This window comes from Bemisia tabaci, chromosome 3 (assembly GCF_918797505.1).
Source record: "Bemisia tabaci chromosome 3, PGI_BMITA_v3".
NCBI lineage: Eukaryota > Metazoa > Arthropoda > Insecta > Hemiptera > Aleyrodidae > Bemisia > Bemisia tabaci.
Genome location: NC_092795.1, coordinates 53,452,856 through 53,480,694, shown reverse-complemented (window position 1 = coordinate 53,480,694; position 27,839 = coordinate 53,452,856). Strand labels below are relative to the sequence as shown.

Genomic DNA, 27,839 nt, shown 5'->3' with positions numbered 1-27,839 from the left:
GCGTCACACAGGAGTCTCGGAATTTGGGACCTGGAAAATGCTTAAAAGTGGCGCCAGCTCACCCACTCACATTAAGACTCTATGTTTTATTACAAGGAATGTAATTGTACAACCTTAGCAATAATGGTAACCTCTTGGTTCCTTTTCGGAAAAAGCAATCCAATTAGTACTTCCTTCAGAATACTTATCCGTTCGGAACTAATAAACGTTGGTTCTTTTCTAATAAATCATTATTTATATGATGTTTCTAATGCATTTATCATATCTTTTTCATAAGTATTTCTTTATTTTTTCCTGGTATCTACATTGAAAATCCTGTTGAAGGCAAAGGTATTTGGCTTAAATATTGAGTTACTAACTACTTCTCTCTAAGCTTCCGAAGAGCTTGTTGCTCCAGAACGCATGACCACAATTTTCCACACATATTTCAACGGAAAATTCAAAAATGTTACAGTTGCCTAGTTTAAAAACTGCTGTTCATTTATGCGTGTCTGAAATTGGTTTAAAAGTTTTGAAATATTTTTGAAAAATAAGGAAGCTAAAGCACGGCTTTTAAACAGAGACTAGTGAAAATCTCTCCCAGAAAGTTAAAGTACGCAATTTTAGAAAATTTTCAGCCCAGGCAAACCATGTATCAACATATTTTTTGCTCAGGAGATATCGAGGTATAAAAAATGAAGATTTCAACTTGGAACCCCTTTAACACCTCCCTCCCCCTAAAAAAAGAAATTCAAAAACTTCTGAAATTAATTAATCTGTTGAATTATTTAATGTACTTGGGTAATTTTGTATCCCTCTTCAATAATCTGTAAAAAAACATTTTAATTTACCCATACTCAAATCTGGAACTTCTGGCGAAATATTTTCTAAGTCAGTTCTTTTAATCTTTGATTATATAATTTTATCTTCACCTTTTGGAACTAGAAGGAAATAAAAGATATCAGCATGAAACAACTTACTTTTTATTACTGTAATTGTCAGTTCTTGATGATTAACTGTACATTTTTGCCCAATATGAATGGGTCAGTTGCGCTAATTTGGTAAAAAGTGAAACTCTTATCTATGTGAATGCGATTTCCTCAAAACTTAAAAATTTGACATCGGCTGTTCATACATGTACAGCTACATATTTATTTGTTTGCTCAAATATATGTACTTCACACAATCGACGTGGCGTATTTTAATTCATATATCAATTGATCAGTCCATTTATCAACCAAATTTGTAAACCGTTAACTGCACTCAAAACTTGAGCATAATGAGTCAATCAATTCTTACTCAAATTCAGTTTTTTTTATTTATTTATTTACTTTTTCTTTCTTTTTTTGAAAAATACGAAAAATATCACATGAATCATTAAAACTAAAATTATGTAAGACAATTCTCTTAGTCCCTAATATTTCTGTGTTTTAGTTGATCACAGTCTCACCACTCCAAAATTCTTAACTGCGTATTGTGCTTTTGAAAAATGCAAGAAATCTAAAACCAAACCTTGGAGGAAAGTGGCAAGTAGTAAAAAAATTCTCTTATTTTTAATAAATAGTATTACGGTTGTATTATAAAATTTAATCTTACACAAACAAACTGAAAAGTAAAACACATAAAATAAGATCTTTAAAAACAAAGAGACGATTGAATTTTTAGACATATAAAAATCAACAGGTAAGAATCAACTCCTAATGGTATTCATTCCTTTACAAAGCAACTTATAAACAATTTTAAGATTTGAATAAAAAATAATTTCAATAATAAATAATTTAAGTGTTCCTCTTAAATACATAAAAAAATATTTTACAAAAAAAGCTCCCTAGAATGCAAAACTCGACGGAATGTTTGTTTAGTTTCGAATAACTCCGCGGTTAGGTTCTAATTGTATTGTTCAGGTAATACATAAGAGATGTCGTCCCATGGGTGGCGGTACAGTCCTTGTTTCAATCGCTTCTGGTCCATGAAATGTCCTGCACATCAAATAAAAATACGTTAATTTTGCAGAAGTAAGGAATGTTCCATGACTTTCCAGGAAAAATAAAATTAACAAACAAAACAAGAGATTTTTGTTGAACTTCGAGGTAAACGAAACAGTATTTCTATATTGATGCATGATTGATGTAGAAAAATATTTACATCTTAATTGTCTGTACTTGCGACCAAGAGAATTTGTTTTTAAAATTGTTGGTACAGACATGGCAATGAGAAACCCCTGAGTGAAATAAATTAAAAACAGCTCATAAAAATCGGTTTCAGAATGCAATGTAAGCATGAAAAGCCTTAAATTAAACCTAACTTTGTAAAATTTAGAAAATTACACATCTCTTTGATTGCAATATTATATGAATCAAGATCTTTGGTGCAGTCAACTTGTTCCCTATTTTGATGTAGTTATTGACTTGCAACAATAGGGACGTCACGGCTTGGATTGTGACATATCGACGGTGTAAGTCGGCAATCACATAACTCGTTTGCGGTGTCTGAAAATCTCCGCCTCTATGTTATTTTTTTAAGGGAGAACAAATTGACATCATTCCTTGAAGTTTTTGCAGAATTTTCTTCACACAGAGAAGAAAAATCACCGCAGTTTTAAAGAATTGCCGTTGAGTAGTTTTCCGTTTAAAAAATAAAGTATAACGGGAAGTCTGCAATGTCGCAAACCAAGTTATGTGATTGCCGACTTACACCGTCGATATATTCCAGTTGATAAGAGAAGGCTCAAAACGGCCACCATAGATTTTGATATGGTTTACAGCAATGGACAGTTCAAGCGTAGCTGGAGTGCTTCTCAACGAGCCCCCAAAATCCACCAAAAAACTGTATTTAAATGATGGTTCAAACTTTAAAAACGTATTACTCATAAAAGGACTACTTATTACTTGGGAACGCATAAATATTATTTCAGTAAGAAGACTACAAAGTGTAATATGTGTTGAATTGATGGCCTGGTAATTTCGTAGAGAGCCATTTTCATTTCACTTGCTTTATCATACTGTTTAAAACGGAATGTGGTGATGAAATAGAAATGTAATGGTCAAAAGGAAAATTGAGCCTCAGTTTTCAAATTCAGATCTTTCAGCTGGTGATCTGTGTCAAATGGATTAGGTAATGGCTGGAAAAATAGGGCTTACTAGGAAGGGCCCTGGTAGAAAGGGTTGAAAAATTAAAATTAAAATTAAAATTTTCAACAGAAAACACTGTATGTTATCCCAAAAAATAAAATGCAAATGGTGTCGTTCATTTCTGTGCTAATAAAGAGCATACATTTGTATTATTATCTGACAATTTTGTGCCTTGAACATGACCCATTGAAATGTGGTTCTCTTTTCTGTGAACTGCCATAAACTGAAAGATGATTTAAACTTACCAACAAAACCGATGGTTCTACCCAAGACGAAAAGACCGTTGATTGATCCCATATCTATGTATTCTTGAGCCTCTTCCCTGAAAAGATATAACAGAATACGTTGACTTAATTCATTCTTAAAAAATCGAACGGAAAATAGTCCATTTGGATGACATTTTTGGTTTTTACGCTGCTAAATGCTGCTTTTATGTACACACTTACTACACTAAAATCGAGAAACTGGAACCTTTCCACTGTTTGATGTCAGGGCCATATTGCAGAATCACAAGATCTGTGTATCGTAAAGTTTCTCGAAGAAAAAGAAAGATGGAAAATCCTTTGGGGGTAGTCAGAAAACTTCATCACATCTTAGGAAGGAAATAGAAAATGATTCTAGAAAATCAAATTTGTGATGCTAAGGATTGGTTGACTTGCTCCAGTATGACAGTGCGAAGATTGAAAAATGCCCTTGGATTGCATTAGATTAGATGAGTCAAAAGTGTGATTTTCTCGTTTCAAATGGGCCCCTAGACGCCTCTCTAAGAGTCGGTCTGGTTTTCTTCATTCAAGCGCATTTTAGATCCAAAAAACGCATTTGCGCAGATCAGGCGTTTTTCCGCCCATTTAAACCAATGTAATTTTGCCCCTTAGTTTTGATCCCTTTGAGCATCAGCTAAAAAAGCCTCAAATTGGCTCAAATTTTATACAGCCTATTATTTTCATAGGTATCATCGATTGCCACCCAGACCTCGTCGATTTTCCGACATGACGAAAATAAGCCGCACCCTAGATACCCTTTCATTAGAAAACATTAGGATATCCCCAAAAAGGCCGATAAGGTGTAAAATTCAAAAGCAAAAAAGGGCAAGGAAAACCTTCGGGCTTCTAAAGACATCTATTAGTCGAATGACAATCACTATTTTTCTTGCTCTGCAATGTCAAAGAAATTTAACCACAGAGTATGTCACCTTACTTTGAAGAGATAGGCTGAGTGCTATAAGTTCACATTGATCTGAAATTTGAGTTTAGAACCAAACTACGAGTAATTGAGAGAAACGAAAGTTACCTTGTGAAGCTACCACTGTGCCTTAGTAAATCACAGAATGCAACAGCAATGCAGCCATCAACGTTTAAAATTAGGTTTGGTTTCTTAGATGTTGTAATTTTTTCCACTTCTAAGGCGTAATTGAGAATTGGAGTGGCCGGAAAATTTTCTAATACAAATTCTTTGATAATTTTTACTCTCATGTCAGGGTTGTTTATCTGCAAAGAGGAGATACAAAGACAGAATGAAAGAACGCAAACCAAATGGGTGTGAAAAAATGAATTTAAAGTGACTTAGTCCAGATATTTTTACCCTTCCCTTTCTACATATAACAAAATCAAATGCGCCCTATACATAATAGATGCTAGAAATTGAGAAAATTGCGACCTTCAATAGATAGAAGAGCGAGGACAAGAAATAACTTATAAATCGGTCACATACTTAACAAAAAATAATTTGCAAATTGCAATCCGCTACAATTCCCTGGAGTATGTTTGACTGACTTGACGATACCTTGAAATTATCTGACATGTAAGTTATAATCATGATGACATCAGCGCAATATCAATATTAGACTGTAATCAGCAATTTACCTTCATTGTATGGCTTAGAATGTTGTGCAAAGGGAAAATTATGAATGAAATTTACAACAATGAGGATAGCCACCAAGGGAAATGTAAAAATAGAGAGTAATTGCTTACCGATTTAACTCTGTGACCAATACCCATGATAAGTTGACCCTTCTTCCTCATGGTATTCACAAATTCCATTGGGATGAGTCCTGAATCGTAGGCATCCGTGAACTGTTTCGCTGCTTCATTTAGGGCACCACCAAATCTGTCACCCTGGAAAAAAGGAAGCGGGAAAAATTAAAATGCGGTCAATTAAATGATGAATTGCCCTAAGATTTTTCTCTACCACAGGTTCATCCAGTCTTCAAGTATAGATTAGTATTGTATGCATTGTTTTCAGTTTCATAGGATTGTGGATTATGTATCTATAACTGTCTTTTCGAGACCAAAAGAAAGCCATGGGTAGTGTTTAATAATGATTCTTCCGATCCACAATCTTCAGGAGCTGAGAAGCAAGAGCTAGAATGCCAAGTTCTTGAGACGGAACTTTGAATCAAGCCCTACTATGTGAGCTTTTTCGGATCAGGACTGTATATACTGTCCGAATAACATGGTGCTCATTGATAAGATGAACAGATTTTCAACCAGTTCCTAAACGAAACAAAGGACCCCGCAAACCTCTTATGGGAAGCTGCACCATGACCTATTGCCTTCTGACTTATGTTTTTCGATTCTCCTCAAGAAGCTGATCAAAAGTTATAATTGCGCCAACTTTCTACGATACACCGTTTTTGCAAAAAATCGAAGAGAAAATTCAATTATTCGGTGATAAAAAGCCAGAAAGATTCCTCATTTCAGTGCTCGATTGACAAGCGGCTGTGTGTCAACAAGGAAATCATGGGTACTCCCGCACCGAGCGGCAGTCTTATCTCGGATTCCGAACGCCGTTTTGCTCGACCATCCAAATCAGATTCTTGAGGAGCATAAGAACAGGAAAGTCTGAACGTCTACTGGGCAAGTGCGGGAGGGAGATAGCCCCTGAGTCGGTAGGTGCAGATAAGAAGCTACGTTTTTTCCTTATTTACATCGGGCCTGTCCTCAAATGCTTGGTTCTTTTTTATTCATATACGCCGAATAATTGAATCTTCTCTTTGCGTTTTTGCGAAAACAGTGCATCGTAGAAAGTTGGCGCAATTATAACTTTTGATCAGCTTCTTGAGAAGAATCGAAAAACTTAAGTCAGAAGGCAATCGGTCATGGTGCAGCTTCCCATAAGAGGTGTGCGGGGTCCTTTGGAAGAAACATCTTAACAACTGATTTTTCGAATGAAATACTTCTTTGAGAAGAGGATATCAATTAACTGATTTTGCCCAACAACTGCCATTTCAAATTCACTTTAGGAACAAAATATGTTAAAGAGTTAGATGTAACGTTAATACATATAAATGGCATATGATGTTGAAAATCTTGATCATTCAGAACTGATAGTGCTATTGGCTGACGAAGATATTAATGCACTTGATTTTAAATCTTTAAAATTTGTTAAGAGGGCAGAAGTAAAAAAAAAAAACTGAATGAGCTTGTTCAATGATTTTTAATTCTTGCACTTTGGAAAAAGAGTGCACTTAGTTCTCAGGAATTTTCTCGGATTTTTTTAAACAATATTAAGCCTTGCAGAATGAGTTCAAAGTTGTGTGATTTGAGCTCCAATTAAAACGCGCATCACCAAGAAAGGCAAGATGACATTCAAAAGGTTGGTTGGGACACGGGTTGCCGCTTGCCCGCACAGGGTAAAATGCAAGAATTGGAAATTACGAAACACGCTCATCAACTCTGTCCATCATTTGTCAGTATGATTCTTGTGAGTATTTTTGCTGAAAAAAGTAGGTACTTCATACTTACAATTGTGAGTAAACCTGAGACGAGCGAGGAAACTAGATCTTTTCCAGCTCTGGCACAGACGATGGTATTATGAGCACCAGATACAGCAGGACCATGATCGGCTGTGACCATTAGACACATTTCAAAGAATTTACAAACGTATGCAGGTAAAGACCGTTGGAACCACAGAAGAGAGATAACTCCACCAATTCCCATATTTTGTTTCAATACCTGGAAAAAAGCACAAAAATAAGTTAGACTTAAGAATACATACTCGCAAGCAGCATGATGGGAGGCAAAACACTGAAAGATTAGGTACTCATATGAGAGGAAACTAGCAAAGATTATCATTTCACCTGAGATCATGGGAAAAATAATATTTTAGACATCCACATCCTTTCAATAGTACGGTACAAAGATCTAATTATACTTGAATCTCCTCCGCAACTGATTCGCAGAGAAATCACGGAAAGAGATGGAGCTAAAATGAAAAATGCTCGATGTTTGGCTGGAATTGCATTACATTCAATTTGAATATAAAATATACGTAAATGAAAAACCAATGATTTAACCATAGGCAAAAGATGAGAAGTAATTAGAAAAAAATAGGACACTTACATCACTGATGGGCATTCCAGCGTACAATAATTCTTGGCCTCTTTCATCACATATACTAGTCATAAACGAAGCTGGTTTCCTAATTAGACCTAATTCCTGTGAACATAAATGACAAACAGTATTTATTAACAGGGGTGCAGCCGTTGAAACCAAAAACTCAACTAATGGCTAAAAATTAATATTGCAATTATTCTTAATTGGCTTTTCACCATTAGTAGTTGAAAAGAGAAGATGGACAGTTAAGATTAGGACAACTTGAAGCACAAAATAACAGGATCACATTGAGAAATTCGGAAGAATTGTGCTTGTCTCTTTTTACTTTAAAACTGAAAGGTCCAAAGACAAATGGAAACCATTCTAATTCCTCTGACCATTTTGTACGAGAAAGAATCTATAACTGTTCTGTTGTTATCAGAATAAATCAGCATTTACGTAAAAATTTAAGTAAAAATTGCAAAATGTAGTCATAAAGCATTGAAACCTGAAATTAACAAAGATGATTACAGTTTGAGAAATGTTTCTAGAATCCCAAAAACTCTTGAAAAACAGAAAATGGATTTTTTAAAACTTACTCTGGCCCAAGAGTAATCCATAGGAACAGTTGGAGGAGGAACCTCAGGCTGAGGAACAATTGTGCCGTTCTTGACGAGTGAAACATATACTTCATTAATGGTTTCGCCCAAACTGTCGAATGATTCTGGTACGAAGGCTCCTGAAGCCTTGAGGGCAGCATTCTTGGCAGTTGCAGTTTCCCTATCTGAGTTAGCACAAGAACCGGCATGGCCAAATTGAACTTCTGAGGTGAACATACCTGGAAGAACAGAAGACATTTCTTGATAAGTTGTCCATTTTCAAGTATATTTTCCACTGAAAGACCTAAATTTGTTGAAAAAACAAGTTACTTGCATTCTGTCAGCCATTCCATCGACCTCATTTGGGTTGGACTCTTCATGTATAAGAAAAATGATTGTCAAGTCTGACAATGATACGCGACAGTGACAAAACGTATGTACATACAAGCTTCCATTTCTAAGCTATCAAATTTTTCTCTGAGATTTTTTCCTTTAGAAAAAATCTTCATCTAACAGATAAGGAAGTCATTAAGAAGCTATAGCTGACGACCTCAAAAGGAGTTTTGAGACAATATTCTCAAGGAGAAGATAATTTGGTTCCAAAATGATGGAAACAATGCATAAAGACTAAAAAGTGTATCTTACCCGCACAAGTTCCGATACACCAAGCAATGAGGGGTTTGGTCAATCGCTTGTCCTTCAAAGCTTGACAGACATCGTATTCTTCAATACCACCAACTTCTCCCAATAGAACAATCATTTTGATCTGTAAATAATTATTGATACATGTTAAAAAAAATAGGTTACGGACAGGTGCAGGGAGGTTTAAAATATCCAATAAGATGTAAATTAAGTAGGGCTGAACCTTTGAGGTCTAATTCTGAGAAAGAGTTTTTGAGCTAAGTAGAAAAAAAACCATCGCTTGAGTATCACAGGAAGACCTTGATGTGGCAACCGTCACTTTTACAACTTCTTTGATATACTGATCACTTTTGTCTGCTCCATCGAGATTTCTCTGCGAACATTGTCACTTTGTTTTCAAAAATAACATCACTGTAGCAAGCCTAGATTTTATTTGATGACCGTTTAATATAAACGTAATTAAAGCAAATCGAAGCCACCGACCAGTGAGAGGAAGATTCATTTCCATGGAAAACTTGGGAAACATTACAGATTAAATCTCTTCGTAAAGCCACAAAGAGTCAAATGTGGTGCCACCACATGCAATGAATAGCATTCTCAGTAATATTTGTATAGCGCACAGAGAGATTTGTACCTAACTGGACTGCATTTTGCAATTAGGGATTACACTCTCTTACTCACTTTAGAAACAACATATGTGCCATTAGTTTCCCTATGCACACAAGTGTTTTTACAAATGAGCCCGAAAATGTATGTAGTTTCGTATTGCAAAATGAAGTCCAACTGAGAGGCTGCGTCATGCCACATCATTACCGCAGCTGAGCAGGTCCTGAGGAATACTTTCAGAAAAGCAATAAACCTTCAGCTCATGAATGATGAATGGATGACTGAAGTGCACGAGTGGAACAGTATTACGCTTTCAGGGAAGGCTTTTCAGAATCACCTGCTTCAAATACTCTTTTCCTAGATGTGCAAATAAAATACAAACCTCTGGGTCAGCCTGATATCTCATAATGTGGTCCATGAATACAGTTCCGGGGTATCTATCACCTCCGATAGCAACACCTTCGTACACACCATTAGTTGCCTTAGAGATAATGTTGTTCAGTTCGTTGGACATACCTCCAGACCTCGAGACGTAAGCAACACTGGGAAAGATAAGACAAACAATTAGACCCTGCATATTGAATCAAGATTCTTAATTTACTGTGGGTTTGGTTATGTTTAAAGATGAATGGTTTTAGATTTGTTGAAGTTTCTTTTGATTTCAAAATCAAATTTCGGAAAGAATGGAAAACGAAAAATCATCTCAAAATTTTTGAAATCCTGTAGAAGAAAAAGAGATTAAAAGGCATTTTAATTTACACAAAAAATAGCTAATTTTGACATTTAAAACACCGAGCATTTGGAATTTTAATGCTATGAAAAATTAATATGCACTCTTTTCTGCCCATCGCACTTCAATTAATATTTATTTGCTCTAATTTTCAACACATGCTAAGAAAACGGTTTCATGGAAACCCTATCTTTTGTCACTCTAAAAATTACAAAAATAAATTTATTCCACATGTAGAGAATAATATTTGAGGAGGATATTTTTAAAATTACTACATACTATGAAATGCTTACCTTCCTGGCCGGTACAGTTTTGAGTGCAAGATGTTGTCCATCATACCACCAGTGTTTCCAATTTTGAAACAGCCAGGTTTCAGGCCTCCTACTGTTGCTGGTCCAATGATGGACACATTCTTTTCTTTTGCCAATAATATTAATTTCCTAGTGAGATTTTCAGGGATTCCCTCAGCAATGATGGCAATTGTGCGTATCTGGGGACAAAAAGTAATGATTAGAGATCTGTACATATGTGGGTCAATTACAACCTTGCAGGAAAAAAAGAAGCAAAACCATCCAGATTAGCAACTCCTGAGAAACAACGAACTAAGCTTATAATGGACCACTAGACAAGGTATGAATTTCAGCATTCTGATACAGGTTTCTTAACCGAAATTTCACGTAGAACACGATGCGCACAACAAAAATTACTGAAATCAACTCCTTACGAAGAAATTAAATGATTCTTGATGCGTAAATTCAAACCACCCGCTCATGAAAACTCAATGCTATACGTGATTCACATCGCGCGCTAAACGTTATAATGACAATCGCTGCGATATAAAAATTTGGCAACCACAATCTTCACGCTTTAGCTCAATTATAGCAAATTGCTTATACAGGGTGATCCAAAAGTCCCTTCCACCCCCTCTAACTTTTTACCTAATGGAGGTAAAGATTGAAACTTGGGGGGATATTCTCTAGGTCAAAGGAGGCTACTTTTTGGCCCCCCTAAAATTTTTCAGGGGGCCCCCCTTGGGGTACCACCGTGCCCCCAACTTTTATTTTCAATTGGGAAGACCCTCGTTTGTGATAGTTCTCGTTCGAAAGAGCAATAAAATAAGAAATCTTTTCCGCAGCTAACCCGAAGTCAATACCTCAAACCGTTTTCAAAATGGCGGCCGTTAAGTTCGAAATGGCCGAAAATTCAACAAAGTCCGGTTTTTGTCGATGGATTTGCGCGAAAACGTGTGTAGGGTATTTGACACAAGAAAAACGAATTTGACGTTTAGAATTTTCAAAAAAAACCTAAATTTCCAAAATGGCCGCCGGTTAAGTTTAAAATGACCGAAAATTGTCACCTCGGTTTTTTGCTGATGATGGCCTAAGAAACTTGCAAATTGAGAGTATTTTGGGCATAAGATAAACAAATTGAACTTAGATTTCAAAAAAAATCAATTTTGGTCATTTGAACTTAACCGTCGGCCATTTTTGGAATTTCGGTTGTGTGGAAATCTAACGTCAAATTCGTTTTTCTCGTGTCAAAATACCCCTACATACCGATTTTCGCGCAAAGCCGTCGACAAATAACCGGTGTGAAGTTTCGCCATTTTGAACTTTAACCGCCGCCATTTAGAAACGGTTTGAGGTATTGACTTCGATTTGCGCGAAAAGTTGTCTTTTTTTATGCTCTTTCGAACGAATTTTAATCACAAAGGGGTCTTCCATTTGAAAATTAAAAGTTGGGGCCCCCCTGAAAATAGTTAGGCTCCAAAAAGAAGCTCCCTTTGACGTAGGTATATCCCCCAAGTTTCAATCTTACCTCATTAGTAAAAAGTTAGAGGGGGTGGAAGGGACTTTTGGATCACCCTGTAGTTTGAACAACACATGGTGGGAAATGAACGTTTGCTCGATTGAGAGGCTCGCTGAAACCGTTGTGGTGCGCGACTTGACTCATGTAGAGCTTTGAGTTTCTTGTGAGCGGGCCTATCAAATTCCTCTTAACCAATGTGAAATGAAAATGTTAATATCTTCCTTGGGGTTGATTTCAGTAATTTTTGTTGCACAATCAAATCGAGTTTCAACATGAAATTCTGGTTAGGAAACATGTATTACAGAATGGTTAAATTCGTACCTTGTCTAGTGGTCCATTAGTGTGGGTAAACTCTGGGCACAAAAAGAAGAGGCAAAAATATTGAAGAAAGTGTTACTCACTTGAGGGAAGCTAAGAGTTTCTACAGTACTGTCATAAGCTGATCGCAATGAAGCAAAGTTGACCATTACATCAGCTGTTTTATGTTTGTTCATGGCATCTTCCATTTTTTTGTAGACTGAAAAAAGAAAAACGAATTTTTAAGTCATTCAATTCAATTCTACAGAAAGGTACACCGCTACAAATTTCTAGGTCAAATGCTGAGAATCTAGGTAAGCTTTGTTCAAAGGTTAAATTTGAATGACTCCTCATTGACTGGGATGATTTCGAACTTTTCAAAGTCTATGTCTTCTTCCGATAACCAAATGATATAATACAAAAAATGCTGGCTCATGATAGCAATTTTCAAACCAAATCTGTAAAATTTCAACATTAGAAATAATAGAGAAAGTGAAAAATTTAACAAACCATATTTTATAGTTTTAGTTTCTTTTATGAGAAAACAAACATTAAGAATTTGCTCTCGTTTTACTTCTGCAGTCGGAGTTCTGTAACAACTCAACTATGAAAGTTGAATGCTGGCAGAGTATGTATTCCAAAATAAGCACTGTTGAAATGACTTTATGCTTACCTGGAATGAGGACTTCTTTGTGGCCCCAGTAGAATTTGAGCTTGTGGTCGCCAGTGAAAGGATAAACAATACATGCTACAGATGGTTCAGGCCTCCGACAAACAAAGTCGAAATCAAGCATACTCTGTTAAAAAGAAAAAAAGCAAAGACTAGATAAAAACCAGACACGAGTATTCACATTTTTTTTGTGGCATTGTTGATTTGTTTAGTTTACAAAAACAACAATATAAGCCTAGATCATAAGCCTAGGGAGAAAGGATAAAAAAATGAGCAAAAAAATATGTGCAAAAAATCCGAAAGAACCATGAGTATCATTTGCTGCATAGCAAAAAAATGAATTCTCTACTTTGCTGTTTGCTGAAGTCAACTTTGAAATATACATCAAATTTTGTATGAATTTAGTCCAATGGTAAAATTATTTTATATTAAAGAATGCCTAAATTGTTTCAACGACCAAGGTGATTCAACAAGACGCGGACGTGTCTGTGCTCCATGTAACATTTTGATGAGAAAACTTAAATCATGACGCTTGTTTCAGATCTTGTCTAGTGATCAATTACAATTATTTAGAAGGGAAAACGTACAGCGCTTTACGAATGGTGCTTCAGATTAATGCTGCGGTAAGACCTTGATTTATTGAATTTCACAGAACAAAAGGTTCGATCCATAAAATCGCAATCCTATCGATTGAGGTCTTACTGTAATCAAGCACAGTACAAATTGATTCTAATTCTAAATTATGAAGAGCTAAAAATAAAAAAGAGGGGTGCAAGTGACCTACCTGAACCGCTCGAGTTTGCATACCCCAAACTATGGCTTTCGTTTTGTTAGTGAATAGAGGTTTGCTGGGGCTCAAGCTACATGAGACAGGTGGTGTTGAGGGCGATGAACTGTTGAGAGTTGCTGAGTCTTGGCGGCTTAAGGTACTAGGTTTGTTCTGGAATGGAAAAATTATTATTAGAGACACTTTAAGAAAACAAACTAAAGACAGTAAGAGACAGTTTTCTTGGGAGAACTAGTGTTGCTAAAAACCTCACATTTAAAGTAGTGAGCTCGGTGATTTGGTTTACGGTGTGGAAAACAGGACTCTTTAACATTCGAGCTCATTTTTTCAGACATACATATTTTTTCACTGAAGTGATTAGCACTTTGGTTGCTTTCACTTAAAAGAACTGACATAATATGCTACAATATACATTAACTTAAGGTCTTTGGCTGTCTTGAATAAAGTGGTCTGTGGACCCATTCAATAGCAAAATACCATCCATTCATCTTGCCCCTACATGAAATAGGTATTCTGCCGTCATGAAGTTCTTGCTGGTCACCAGCTACATATTATAATTTAGACCTTAAAATATTTTTATGAAGATATGTAGGAGTTACACTAAGCAATAAGTTCCGAGGTGAGCATTGAAACTTTTACAATCATCTTTAAAAAAAAAAAAAAATTTAAAAAGTAATTTGCACCACTTAGTCTCCCGATTACTGAAAGAGATAAATTATTCTTAATTCATTTTAAAAATTAAATCTTTTTAAAGCTGTAGCCAAGTTCTTTTAAAATTCATTTGCAAGGAAGATCAAAATGCATTTGTGGTAAGAAATTATCCTACATCAGGGATTAACAGAACCTTCGTGATGAAGTATGTAAGTTGAGGTTTGGATTAATATTTTTACCTCACTCTGTCCTCCTGGTAACAAAAAATTGGCAGTGGCGAATTCTTGTTCGGTTACTTTTGGAATGGGTTTCTTGCCTAGAGCCATACCGACGATTGCAGTCATGTGTGTTTCCGGTCCAAAAACAAACAAGGGAATTCCTAAGGTTTGTCCAACTTCTCGGATGATCCTGAATATGAAGAAAAATAGCTTATGAGCAAAGAGTCAATAGAATCGATAGTGTGATCAGTGACTGTCTTTTCGTTTAGCATTGATGTCACTTCCGAACAATAAATAAGAGAGCAGTAGAGAAAAGAGAAGTCAGATTTCCTGTTGCAATTCTGGTTAAAATAATAAGACGTCTCTCAAGGGCAGTTTAAATCCATGCATCAAATATTGTGACACAATTGAAGCGTTTATTTAAAAAAACGTCAAGTGGGATTTTTTTTGAAATCGAGTTTTTGACAGAATAGTAATCCTTTCACACCTCCTGTGCAGTTTTTCTTGTCTCCTGAAAAATTTTATTTGTCAGAGTTGGAACCTTTCCTTAATAAATGCTTCACTTGTCAAATTATACAAAAAAAAAAAAAAAAACTTGCAATAAAATAGACTCCATCCACTAAAACTTGGTAACACTGTAACGGAATAAAAGTGTCAGCCGTGTTGAACGTTGTGACTGATATTTACGATAAACAAAATATAAGAACAACTGATGTTCTTTTGCTCATTCCTTGCCATATAACATGCAGATGATTTCGATTTTCGGGTGATTTTCATGCAAAACGTAATGATTACTTATTTACTAGGCAAATAACTTACCTGAGACCTTCTTGGTAGTTGGGACCTGCTCTTCGGACATAAATTGATATGTTGTGTTCAATGAGTTTTGACTGGAATTCGGTTAAAGCAGTCACAATACCCTTGAATGTAGCTGCGACATTAGTGAAGTTGGCAATACCTCCTCCAGTGATAAGGACCTGAGGGAAAAAGAAAACTCATTACTGACCATGTTTATTTATTGCTAAAAATCTAGCTAACCATTATGAATATTCAAACTGATTGCGGTAAACGCACGGGTCGTAAGACGGGATGTTGGAGTTTTTTAGCCAATGTACGTAAAAAGTTCAGCTTAAAGCTGATATCTCATTACAGAACATGAACTTTTTACGCACATTGGTTAAAAAACTCCAACATCCCGTATGATGAATATTGGTCTGTTTTGGTTTGATACAATGTCATTTCACATTTTGAATGCATGGCAATATCTTTTCTTCACTGAAAATCATGTTTTGAAAAATAGCTATTTGGAAATTTGAAATTTGACTAGAAATGAAGAAATTGAACAACAAAGAAATTTTATCTAGAAGGTAGACATTCTAAAAAAAAAATATAAAAGTGTAATATCTTGAAAAGGCACTTTTCAAGCCATAACATTGATTTTCACAACCGAATTTGATACATCTTAGAATTGTTTTTCATCCAGGCTACAAATAGCATCACTTGAGCTGGAAACAGTTACACCATTCAGGGATCCACAAAATGTCATTTATCTACTAACACCTCTTTTACAATTTTATGTCTCATTAGTCCACAGTAGCAGAAATTTTCAAGGCTAAATGGCCTGCTGTGAATCCAAGAACAGAAATCCGTTAGATTTATAAAAATCGATAATGTTGCTTCAGGGGCTACCTTTCAATTTTTGTAGGGTTCAAAAAAAGCGGAACAAAAAAAAATGGACACCAGACTTACTTTCCCTTGCGGGTGTTTTTCCTGTGTCATCAAGGACAGGATTGTTTTGGCGTATTCATAGGTTTGTTGTTCTGATGGGGCTCCACTGTATTCTCCATAGTTAGCTAATTCACTAGCGCCGCCAAGATCACAAATTGTGTCACTGTAGACTACGGAAGCTCCACCACCAGCAACCATGGTCCAGATACGGCCTTTCTTGTTTAAAATGGTTAGCTATGAACAGAGGAAGAATTAGGTTTTAAGTAGACAAACATTGACATTTTGGCGATACATTGCATTGAGGAAACCTGGGGAGAATTGAGTGAAAAGAAGTAACTTATGAAATATCCAAGGTATATGAGGAGTATGCAGACCCCAGACAATGACCCGCACTCTGATTTCTGTCAGCAGCAGAAACAGTTACACATATAGCATGACAGAAATATTGCTGCGGGTTTTTAGCGAACACTTTTGGTATACTCTTGCAAGCCTTGTAAGGAAAAAAAAAACTTCCTTTGCTCAATTCAAATTGCGGCTTGTGATATGAGTATTTCCTTATTTTGCAAAAAACAAAAATGATAGTGTGGAACAGTAAACTTGCCATATCAAACATTGCTTTGGAAGATGAAAACTGTTGTCCACAGGAAAAACGCCGTACCTAATGCTTCATTAAATATTTTAATTCCTCTCCAACACTCTGTTAGTTAAGTATAAAAAAAAAACAAACAAACAGTCATACATACTTCATGCTTTAAGCATTCATGTCTACCATTGAGAATCTGACTGAAAAAATGTGGCATGATGGTGATGAAGTTTTTATTAAAATGAGCAAAATGCTACATCAAGAACTGAGGAACAATACTTCTCGTCTGCAAACTGATGATTTTACAGGACGAAGCAAAAGCTGTGCAATTTTTGTAACTTTGAGATTAGGTTTGCAATTTTTTCTTTCTTTCTATTGTAAATTACAGTGGCAATACAGTGCTCCCACGTGGAATCCGAAAAAATTAAAATATCAACTTGCGTATATAATACTGCAGATTGCGGCAAAGTTTCTAACTCTTTTTGACCAAAATTGTCAGTTAAGCGGTATTGTTCCTTAGCCCTAAATATCCGGAGTAGAGTTGCAACATTGTTGTTTGAGACGTTAGTGAAACAGATACACACCTTGAGGGAAGCACCACTTTTGGAATCTAAATCTGCGATGTAAGCTTCTTCAGGGTAAGCATCTCGTCCGAAAGGAGGTGGATACACTACGCTACCCCAGGATGCTCTACAAATGAAATCAGCGGTGGCATCAAGCTTGGCTGCTAAATCTAGGATGTAAATTGTGTCGTTCGTCACAACCAATGGATTGATTTCCAGATATGTGAAGTATAAATCCTGGTACATTTTGAATAAGGCGGCAACAAATGTTGCGACCATCCTGCAGAAACAAAGAGAAAAGAAGTCATGAAAATCAATGCTTCAGTGCAATCAATATTGATTGTAAAATCAAATGAAATGAAAATAAAAAACAAGTAGACATTTTGGATGAACTTCCTGCTTTTACAATGAACAAGATGAAATCAAACAAAACGGATCAAACGAAGTTCAAATGATTGTTCTAGTAGCTGAAGTATTCTTCGCAGAGAGAAAGTGGTGGTTTTAATAAATATCAGAAAGGCAGTCTTCAATACATCCACTGAATGAGACTTGCAGGCCTGTCAGAATTTAATGCTTAATAACTCGTCACTGTTCTATCTTTTAAATTTTCTGGAACCTTTGACATTTGGGGGACTCGAAAATATTAACCCTTTTTTCATGATTTGAAAAATTATAAAAAACGAAATTTATAAATTATGAAAAATTTGAAAGAGGGGTCAGAAAATAATGATCTTTTCAATGAACGTCTCAAAACAAAGCACTCACCCGGTGGCTTATTTGATGGAGAATTCAAAAATTTCTTCCTAAAAGAATTCTTATACTTCCTTTTAATGCGTTTTGAATAAAATATTCGAAAATAATTGATTTTCTTTAGGAATATACAGACTTGGAACAAAATGTTATTTTTACAGATCATTGGTAGAGTATATTTTCTCCATGGACAATTGTCTTAAGGAGTAAAATTTCATTAGAATACTTCAAGATAATTCACAAAATGTGAAGAAAAATAAATCTGAAAATGAGAATTACTTTTGTTTTGCAGGAACAACATTTTTTAGAAGGTGCTTTTGGATTTCATCAGCCGTGATCGATTTTCCAACAGGTACATCTAATTTGAGAGCCTTAGCATCTACATCACCGATATCAACTCCTCCTTGATGATGGAAGAGGATGGTGTCAGCAAACCGATGAGAGTAAATACAAACGTATGCCTCTTCATCCTAGAAAAATAATTGGAATGAAAATTAATCCTCTTAAGAACTTGAAGGAATGATTTCAATTGACGAATTCAGCTCCAGATACAAGATAGTGGATCTTTCATTTTTACAACTTAGGCAGCTGATTTTAACACTGCTCCATGGAAGAATGGTGAGAGTAATTGTTGATTTTTAAGTTCATTCGATATTTATTGAGTGGTGTGTTAACTCTTCAACTTTTTCAATTATTTTTGCCAAGTTTTATAGTAGTTACTGCATTTTTCACAATGATTGTGGTGATCTACCAAATTATCTTGAAACTAGTTTGCATTATCATATTTACAGATTTAATTATGAGTTTTTGATGATACGGAAACAAGATCAAATTAGTTTAGATCGCTTAGAGGACAAAGCGAAAACTCTCTACACTATATGCTGGTGAGTAGATCCTAATCGACAACTCTATGATCTCTACATGAAGGCATAGAATTTTCAAATCTGATTTTGATACATTCTAAAGTGGTAATTTACTTCCACGACCATCGATGACTTAAAAATTGGTAAACAATTAGAATTTGACAAAATGAATGGCAAAGGCATTGAAAATTCCATTACAAAGTTGTGCGAGAAAAAACAAATTAATGAACTGGAATGTTCGAAACTTTCATGGGAGAAAGCAATAAAGCATAACATGAGAGAAACTTACATCTTTGTGAGGAATGAAAGGCTCAATAATGAAACTACGGAGTTTTCCGGTGGCTTTTCCGATCTGCAAAGTACAAAAACATAAATGAGGTCATTAATAATCAGAAAAATAATAGAAGGAAGGAAAAAGAAGCAACCTTTTTGAGAAGAGGAACCAAAATTGCAGTTAATCAAATTAATTCAATCTTAACAATGATGTTTCTTTTTCTTTTTCTTTCAGATATTTATTTCTTTCTTTTCTTTCCTCATTGATTTAAGTAATTTCATTATTTTTTGAGAGAAAATTCTCTCAATCATCAAATAAAATTTCACTAAAAGAACAAAAGGGCAAATCAAGCCACCCCACACAGCGGGGATGACCAAGGTTTTTTAATTCAAGGACCCAGAACTAGAAAATTGTGTTTTCCACATTTTTCTCCGTATTCATTTTCTTACTTTTGAGGCAAATAGAAGAAGGATCTTCCCTTTCACATCAGCCCCCAGTCCTCCCTCTATTAAATTCTGTTGTTGATGTATACAACTTTTGGTATGAAAAAAGCATAAGTACAGAAAGATAAGTTAAAAGGAGACAATTACCTGTTGATCTTTGCCCATTCTTTCTTGGATCCATGATTTTGCTCCTTTGAAGTCAGTGTTTACTTTGATCAATCCTAATTTTCCTCTCCTTTTGATTAACTGATCGGGCTTAGCAACTAGAGGCTGCAAAAGGAAAAAATAGATTATTAAAAAAAATATTCATAAAAAGAGGTGATAGGCATTTTACAGAGGCAGTTATAAATTTTACTAGCAAGGAAAGTAACATCTTGTTAAAGTGAAGAAAATAAGTTACTTGATTCAGAAAAACTGATTAAAGAAAAGGTCAATTATCCTTAGCTTCAGTGATCATCACTGCAGCGTGATTTTTGTCTGAAATATCTACGTTTTTTAGTTGGCGAAAAATTAATTGATAATTTTTCAGCTATTTGTTGATGAAAGTAATCTTCAGCACTTTTGACTATGAAGTTTGTCTACTGTCAAATTGAATTTCTCTCGGTTAGATGACGTTCTTCCCTTGTCAGAATTTATGTAAGGTACTTAAATCTCTTTATCTTTGGATGCATCAATTGTATCAGTCTATGCTAAAACCGAACTTGTCTATTTTCGGATGTATCTTGAGCTCCATTAAGAGGTCTATACTCCAGAGTGCATCAGATAGAGGGCAGCATTGACCGATTCAATTACTAAATTTATTTTATCAGAAAAAACAAATTACATTCACTTATCAGAAAAAGTAACCATTTCCCTTTAATTTACTGCAAAATCTAGACATTAATCCCCATCAAATTCATATTCATTCACTTACTTAGCTTTAATCTGCAAATCGATGGCAGTGGTAAAAAAAGGTCCACCTCCGATTACAACGTTGCAGATTTCAGCCATGTTTTATTTCTATACGAGGAAACTAACAATGGTTCTTTCTTGAACTTTCTGGGAATTATTTCACTTGTTCAACAATATTCACAGACAACTGCAAGGCAAAACCGAGGTTTGTTTTCTCATAAAAATACTAGAGGATTTTAAAGCGAACAAAGACACACATTTCCTGACTTCAACCATAGGAATTGAACTTTTTCAAGTTGCTGAGACATTTACTCAGAACTTAACCACATACACACATAGATACATATGTGTCGCTCCTACAACTGAGTCTGGCGCTCATATATTGTTCGAAAATAGCTAAAAGAGTGGCCATTAAGCTAAGTATGACAAATCAGAGATACTTACTGAGCTTTGTAGCCATGGCTCCTTGCCTACGACATCATCCCAACTGGAGGATTCATGTATTGCTGCAAATTTGCATTTGGCTGCTGCTGTGCCAGCAGCTAAGTTCCGATTGATTATATCTTTACCAGTCGCTTCACTGATCGCTTTTGCCGACATTTCAGCTCTACAACAAACAAACAAAAAAACAATAATTAGCTTTTTTCAGCTTTGCCACAATCATTGGCAGATTCAGCAAATTGGCGACATATTGTCTTTCTCCATTTAAACCTATGGAAATGTATCGATTCTTGGAGGGGCTAGGTGCTCCGACAAGAATCGATTATTTAGCATAGGTTAAATGGAGGAAATCCGGTGTTGCCAAATTGCTGGATCCACCTCTGACCACAAAAAAATGAGGAGAAGAAAGGAAAGAATCATTATTCCCTACATTTCGTTTTATAAATGCAGTACGATCTGACCAGGTTCATTTTTCTCTTTCCTCCTTGCTATTTCAGTCAGTCCAAAAAAGTTCAAAGTGGCAGTCAACCTATTTTGCCCCGTGAATTCTATGGAAAATTGTTGTAGTGATTGGGAAAACTTCTTGAGTGGATGCTCCCAGTTGTGATCTACACGTTGAGGTACAGCAGTCTCGATTATCCGCGGGTTTTTCGGTGGATTTGGCTCAAAAACACCACAATTTTACGGCGTCAACCTCAGTAAAAAATTCCTTCCAGAAATGATAGTTGGAAAAATAACTTCTTTGCGGTAAAATTTATTCGTTTTTAACCATTGATTACATGTCTGTAAATTATTTGACAAGTGTTTCAATAGATACTTTTAAAAAGACGACCTTTTCAATCCCTTCGCCTGACCGAATCGCTTAGTTCCGGATTATCCGCGAATTCCGCTTATCCGCGGAGGCTCCGCTCCTTTTCCGATCAACGCGGATATTCGAAACTCAACGCGGATATTCGAAACTCTACTGTACCTACATCTCCTTTTGCGACGTTACAGTCTTCCTGTCAAACTTTATTTTTCCCTTGTAAAACTAACCGACGTAATTTCTTGAAAAGTTCCTTGACTTTTCTTCTCTGTTTGCAGAATATTCTGTATACATTTCAAGCTATAAAGTTGACTTGTTTTCGCTCGAAAAATGAATCGAGGAGCAGAGATTCTGAAACACCGCAATGGAGATAAGTGGTTTCGAACTTCAGCCATCGACACAACGTCAAGCGGCAAACGGTGGATCGAGTCAATTGGAGAGGTCGGACATGAAATTTTTGGACTTAAACTGCAAATTTTGATGTTTATTTCGTCAGATTTTAAATTTCAAGTGATGTTTCTTAAACACGGTGTTTAATTTTTTTTACCTTGGGAAATCCTGATTTTTCCTGATTTTCGACCGCTAAATCCTGATTTCATAATTTTTCCAAATCCTGATTTTTAGCGGAGAAAAATTAAAATTTCTGCATGAGCGTATGCAAAAGCACAAAAAAATCCGATCGGACAGCCGATTTTTCTCATATCCTGATTGTACGACCGATTTTTCCTCAAATCCTGATTAAATCGGGATTAAATCCTGATTGACCTCAAATCCTGATACAATTGGGAAAATCGGGAAAATCCTGATGCTGACACCCTGTTGAAGAAAATTTTACGAGGAAACCGATGGAGCTACTTTTAGAACCTCAGAATTTTGTGTAAACGGAGTTATGAGCTTTGAAAGTTTCCAAATTTGTCCGACCTCTCCTACCGACTCGATCCCCTGTGCGGCACGGCATCGCTACCGGACCATGCATGATCACAAATCGAGTATAAATGACACGAACGACCTTCCCGGTCTAGAGCGGCATCGAAAAACAATCCGGCGAAAAGAGGAAAAAAAAAACAAACAAGCGAGACGAGGGAAAAAATAATTTACGGTGTACAGTGCGGCGGGCAGACGTGAATAAACTCTATCGAGCTGCAATAGGCAGAATCGGCTCCGGGCGGGGAGCGAGAAAAATATTATCGTGAGCGATAACTTTCAGCGCGACCGGTCATAACCGCGATCCGCGAAGGTGGATGAAAATTCGCCTGAAACGACCTACCGACGACCTTCCGCGATCCGATCCGTTCCTCGGACTCGCGGCCCGCGTCATCGGAGCTGTGACGTCACCCGGAGCTTTCGAAGCTCCGCGGCTCTGGAAAAGCTCCGAGGAAAGGTCACCTACTCGGCTGTCTTGTCTCCCGAGTGCGCGACCGTTCCGTTTCGGAGGAACCGGTTCCGCGCGCCGCGCCGGGACCAGTCTCAGCGCCGACCAGTTTTAGTCGAGCGCCGGGAAAAAACTGCTCCGATTACCCCGGAATTTTTCGGATTCGGAGCCGTTCCGCCGTGCTCGGGAAAAACGCCGTAAGAGCCTTTCATGTTGCCAGCTTTCCTTCACTAAAAGCCGAATTAACTGGAGAAATGTTGAATACTTTTTTCCGAGTATTCAGATAAATTTGCTCGCAATTTGGACGTATTTATGTTGCCAGCTTTCCTTTACTAAAAGCCAGATTAACTGGAGAAATTTTGGATATTTTTTTCCGAGCTATTCAGATAGCATTGCTCGCAATTTGGACGTATTTATGCTAAAAGGAACTGCACTGGTAAAAAAAAAACAAATTGGGTCTAGAGTCCAGACTCTTGAAAACATTGATAAGAACAAATACTCTTGATTCAATCAGATTTAAGCTCAAATCGAAAGGAAATCCGCTCAAATTAAGGGGCTTGGTTCTTGATTTAAGCAAAAATCCGATCGAATCAAGAGTATTTTTTCTTGTCGATGTTTTTAAGAGTCTGGATTCTCGATCCAATGTGTTTTTTTTCCAGTGTAAGTGCAAGTGGAAAGATAAGGTGTGCTTGTGGAAGCTGGATAGGAAACGATGTAAAAAGGGGGTATATGAGCCTTTGATGTTGCCAGCTTTCCTTTACTAAAAGCCAAATTAACTGGAGAAATTTTGTACATTTTTTTCCAAGTATTCAGATAATTTTGCTCGCAATTTGGACGTATTTATGCTAAAAGGAACTATGTGCAAGTGGAAAGATGGGGTGTGCTTGGGGAAGCTGGATAAGAAACGATGTAAAAAAGGGGTATAGTTCCTTTTGAGAAAATGGAAAAGCGGGATTTTCGATTAAATCCAAAGGAACTGAGCGCTAACTCGTGAACCGTGGGCACATATCTAGAGCCTTGTGGACAGGGCTCATGAGCTAAAGATCGTGTCGTTGATCGTCGTTGCCGCTGACGTCACTAGCGCTTTTAAAGTCCCATTCATTCTTACGGCCCGACCACTAACGGGCACACCCTATATTTCCACTTGCACATAGTTACATTTCGCATGAATACGTCCATTTGATCTTACATATCCGAAAGTTTCACGAAAAAATATGCGTAACTTTCCTCAAAAATACATGTTTTAACCGGAGAAATTTGGCAACTCTCGAATGTTCATACGGCGTTTTTCCTTAAGACGGCATCGTTGTTCAGGAATTCGGTTTGAAAACTCGAGACGGGGGCGGGAGTAGACTGATCTACAGAAAGTGAAACTCCGTGCGAGGGACTGCTATACAGAGAGTGACTGGGTAAAATACTGGTCTAAAAGCCTCGATAAACGATCGAATTCCGAACCGATTCCGCGCAGAATAGACTAAATCAATGACTAAAGTGCAGAACCAAGTTCACTGGAGGATCCAGCAAATTAGCAACATTGTTTTTTCTCCCTTTAAACCTATGAAAATTTATCGATTCTTGGAGGGGCCAGGTGCTCAGACAAGAATCGATTATTTAACATGGGTTTGAGTGGAGGAAACCCGGTGTTGCCAAATTGCCGGATCCGCTTCTGACCAAGTTTCTCCGTTAGCAACGTTGCAGACTTCCTGGCGAACTACAGAAACAGTAGAACAAAAAAAATTATGGGACGTAAAAATTACGTATCTATTAAGACCTACGACGAACGATTTTGGAGAAAACAGTCTATTTTTGGTTGAGGAGGAACCTTCTTGTAAGTACATGTTAGGCAGAAACATTATTCTACGCTACATAGAATAAACCAATAAAAAATTAATTACAAAGCGGCGAGGAGTGACAGTCATTTGTTATCAATATATCCTTATCAGAGAAAATTAAACATCTAAAGGATTTTTTCGGTTGTTCGCTGGGAAAAGTTTCTCCCAAATTAGAGGTTTGTCCTGAAATTGAATTATGATGAATTACATCTAATAAGTACACAAGGCCGGTTGCTTTGAGACATCAAAACCAATGACATTCCTCTCCCCCTTTCATCGAGAGGAGATAAGAGGTATACTCTGCAGTAAGTTCTAATCAATGTTTCTTTATCAGAAAAAATTTAACATCACAGGTGAAGTGGCTGAATGCATTAAATTTGCAATGAAATCACACAGCAAAAATAGAGCTGAGAAAATCGCGTGATGAACCATTTGAAAGATGTAAGATCAGGACATATTATCTTTAAGTGAGATATCGAATAATTTACATCAATTCACAACTACTTAAAATTTAAGAGTGAAAAATATTGAAAGCAGATTTTCTTCTTCTGCTCTGTAAATGCGAAAATCGTCGTTTGCCGTGCTACCACTGTCGGACATCCATACTGCCGGATATTTATGTATTAAAATAGAATAAAGAAATTCACCTCAGTCCGTGATCACGGCCACGTATGAACTCTTCAAGAGCTTCATGTCGATCGCTTCTGTGAGGATTTTTTACAAATTAATAATGGGAATTTTGTTAAGACAAGTCATGGGAAAACTCCATACTGGATTTTCTAAATTCGCAGATGAATCAGTTTTTTAAAATGATAAAACTATTTGGGAAGTGAAAAATTCCAGAAATAATGATAAATTAAGAAACGGGACAGTAACGCGTGTCATGTCACTTTGTTTCTACACCTCGACACGCGAGAACAATGAGTACGGCGATCAAAACTTTACTTACGTCAAATGTATAACATACCAAGAAGGTACTTCCACCTGACGTTCTTTACATTTGATATTGCAAGGTCACGCATTGAGGTGCCAATAAGAATAAGCGTTGAAAAAAATGACCCTTTTTCATTGGAAGTAAATAATGACGGATAAACTAAACCGGATCAAAAGGTCACATGATATACCCTCCAAGCAGGTCGATCTAATCATACTGAGAATTACCAAAAATAACCGCACCTAGACTTGGTTGCAGAGTTTTATGCCAAACTGGTCAGTTGGTTGCAAAAATGAGAGCCTGTTTACTGATCAAAAAAAGGATGTAGTGGAACTAACTGCCAAACGGTGCGTGGTGTACTTTGCTATACATCGATTGATCTGTCATTTAAGCCTACGGAAAATGATCAATAGAAAGGCGAACACCTAAATAATCGATTATTTACCACGCTGATAAGGGATACCCAAGATATTTGAGACGCGCGATCTGTAAAAAGGGTCGTATTTATCCAAAAATTCAAAATTGAGTGGTTGTTACTGCTGCATAAAGGAAGAAAATTTGAACATTATGACGCAAATTTGGCCCGGAAGCTCAAAAATTGAGGGAGATATGCACTGAAAAAAAATTACGCACTTAGAGGCCAGAGAGAAAGTTCCGGGTACTGGAACCGTAGCTTCGATTACTCCGAGCGCTACGCTTGGAGCTTTCGACCTCTAAGCCCGAAACGCCAACGGTATGTCTAAATAGCCCAAAAATACGGCTTCCATAGCCGGAGTTTTTTTTATTCAGTGTGACGTTTTGAAGTTCCAAGACAAAAATGCTTAAGTATTAGGTTAAGAATTTTAGGTTGACTTTAGGTTTGGAATTCCGACATGCACAGAAAAGGCGCAGCTACCGCCCTTGGTGATGAGAAAATTAAACTAGAACCGCACGTAGCTTGCTTCCGATGCTTCAAGAAAGCATTTCCCAATGAGAACTCGAAATCGCCGAATTTGAGCTTTCCCCCGTACGGCAGTATAGATATACCGTCCGCGTTCCAGGCTCAGAGGCTGAAAGTTCCGGGCGTAGCACCGGGAGCAACAGAAGCTACGGCTTCAGCACCTGGAAGTTTCGGGCTCTGAACCCGGAACGGACGGTATGTCAGTCGAGCCCGTAAGTTTTCTTGTTCAGTGTAGGGCCTTGTCTCACGGGACGTTCATGGATTGCCAAGTTCGAATCGCAGATGTTCTGGATTGTTCCCAGTTACCGTCTCAGGACGGGCTCATACAGTCTGCACTAAGCGCGGAAGATAAATGTTAACGAGTATTTACCGAATTAAAATAATAATTGCATCAATTGACAATGGACATTACGTTTAACTAAACAAACAAACAATGAGTAATGAAGAAATATCGCACAACTTCACTCTCTTCTCTCAGTGGGCCAGGGTACAAGTACATACTGGTACTGGGAAAAATAGAGTTAATCGAATATTTTTCCCAACTTCGTAAGTGGCGATTGTCCTGGACAAGCTCGTGAAACGGCTCGTGAGTACAGTGCTAGCGGAAGCTGAGATCCCAGGGAAAAGCGACGGGAAACCTACCTAGAGGTTGACGACAATCCAGAAGAACACCTCGCAGGCGGGGCGAGAAGGAACAAGAGCGTGCACTCAACTGGAGGGAAATTCGCGGGGCAGCAAGAGCGGAGGAGGGGGGATCTGGGTTGGATGCACCGGAGGTATCGACGCGGACTGCCGGTTCTGACTGATTCGAGCCCGCGCTCGCTTGTCGCCCGCGAGAAGGAGCCGCCGTGACGCCACGCCGTGACGCGTCGCGACGCGCGCGCCCGAGCCACCCCCTCCCCCGACGTCGCCGGCAAACGTCATTGAGAGCGACCTGGAAGGTTACAGCTCCAGCTGAACTTTTGACCCTGCCCCGCGCCACCGACTC

The 27,839-nt window shown here is 37.2% G+C and overlaps 1 protein-coding gene across 1 annotated transcript; it reads right to left on the bottom strand.

Moving 5' to 3' along the window:
• Positions 1-940: 940 nt before the first annotated feature.
• Positions 941-27,671, bottom strand: ATPCL (ATP-citrate synthase). Its single transcript, XM_019045430.2, has 22 exons — positions 27,494-27,671; positions 20,972-21,134; positions 19,784-19,906; positions 19,209-19,271; positions 18,336-18,526; positions 17,328-17,586; positions 16,182-16,394; positions 15,252-15,409; positions 14,454-14,622; positions 13,561-13,716; positions 12,780-12,903; positions 12,211-12,326; positions 10,294-10,490; positions 9,653-9,812; positions 8,668-8,788; positions 8,023-8,261; positions 7,451-7,546; positions 6,854-7,063; positions 5,081-5,224; positions 4,401-4,597; positions 3,356-3,432; positions 941-1,958 (listed from the first exon to the last, which is right to left on the bottom strand). The coding sequence occupies exons 2-22, from the start codon at positions 21,125-21,127 to the stop codon at positions 1,867-1,869; spliced, it is 3,261 nt and encodes a 1,086-aa protein (XP_018900975.1). The 5' UTR covers positions 21,128-21,134; positions 27,494-27,671; the 3' UTR covers positions 941-1,866.
• Positions 27,672-27,839: the final 168 nt, after the last annotated feature.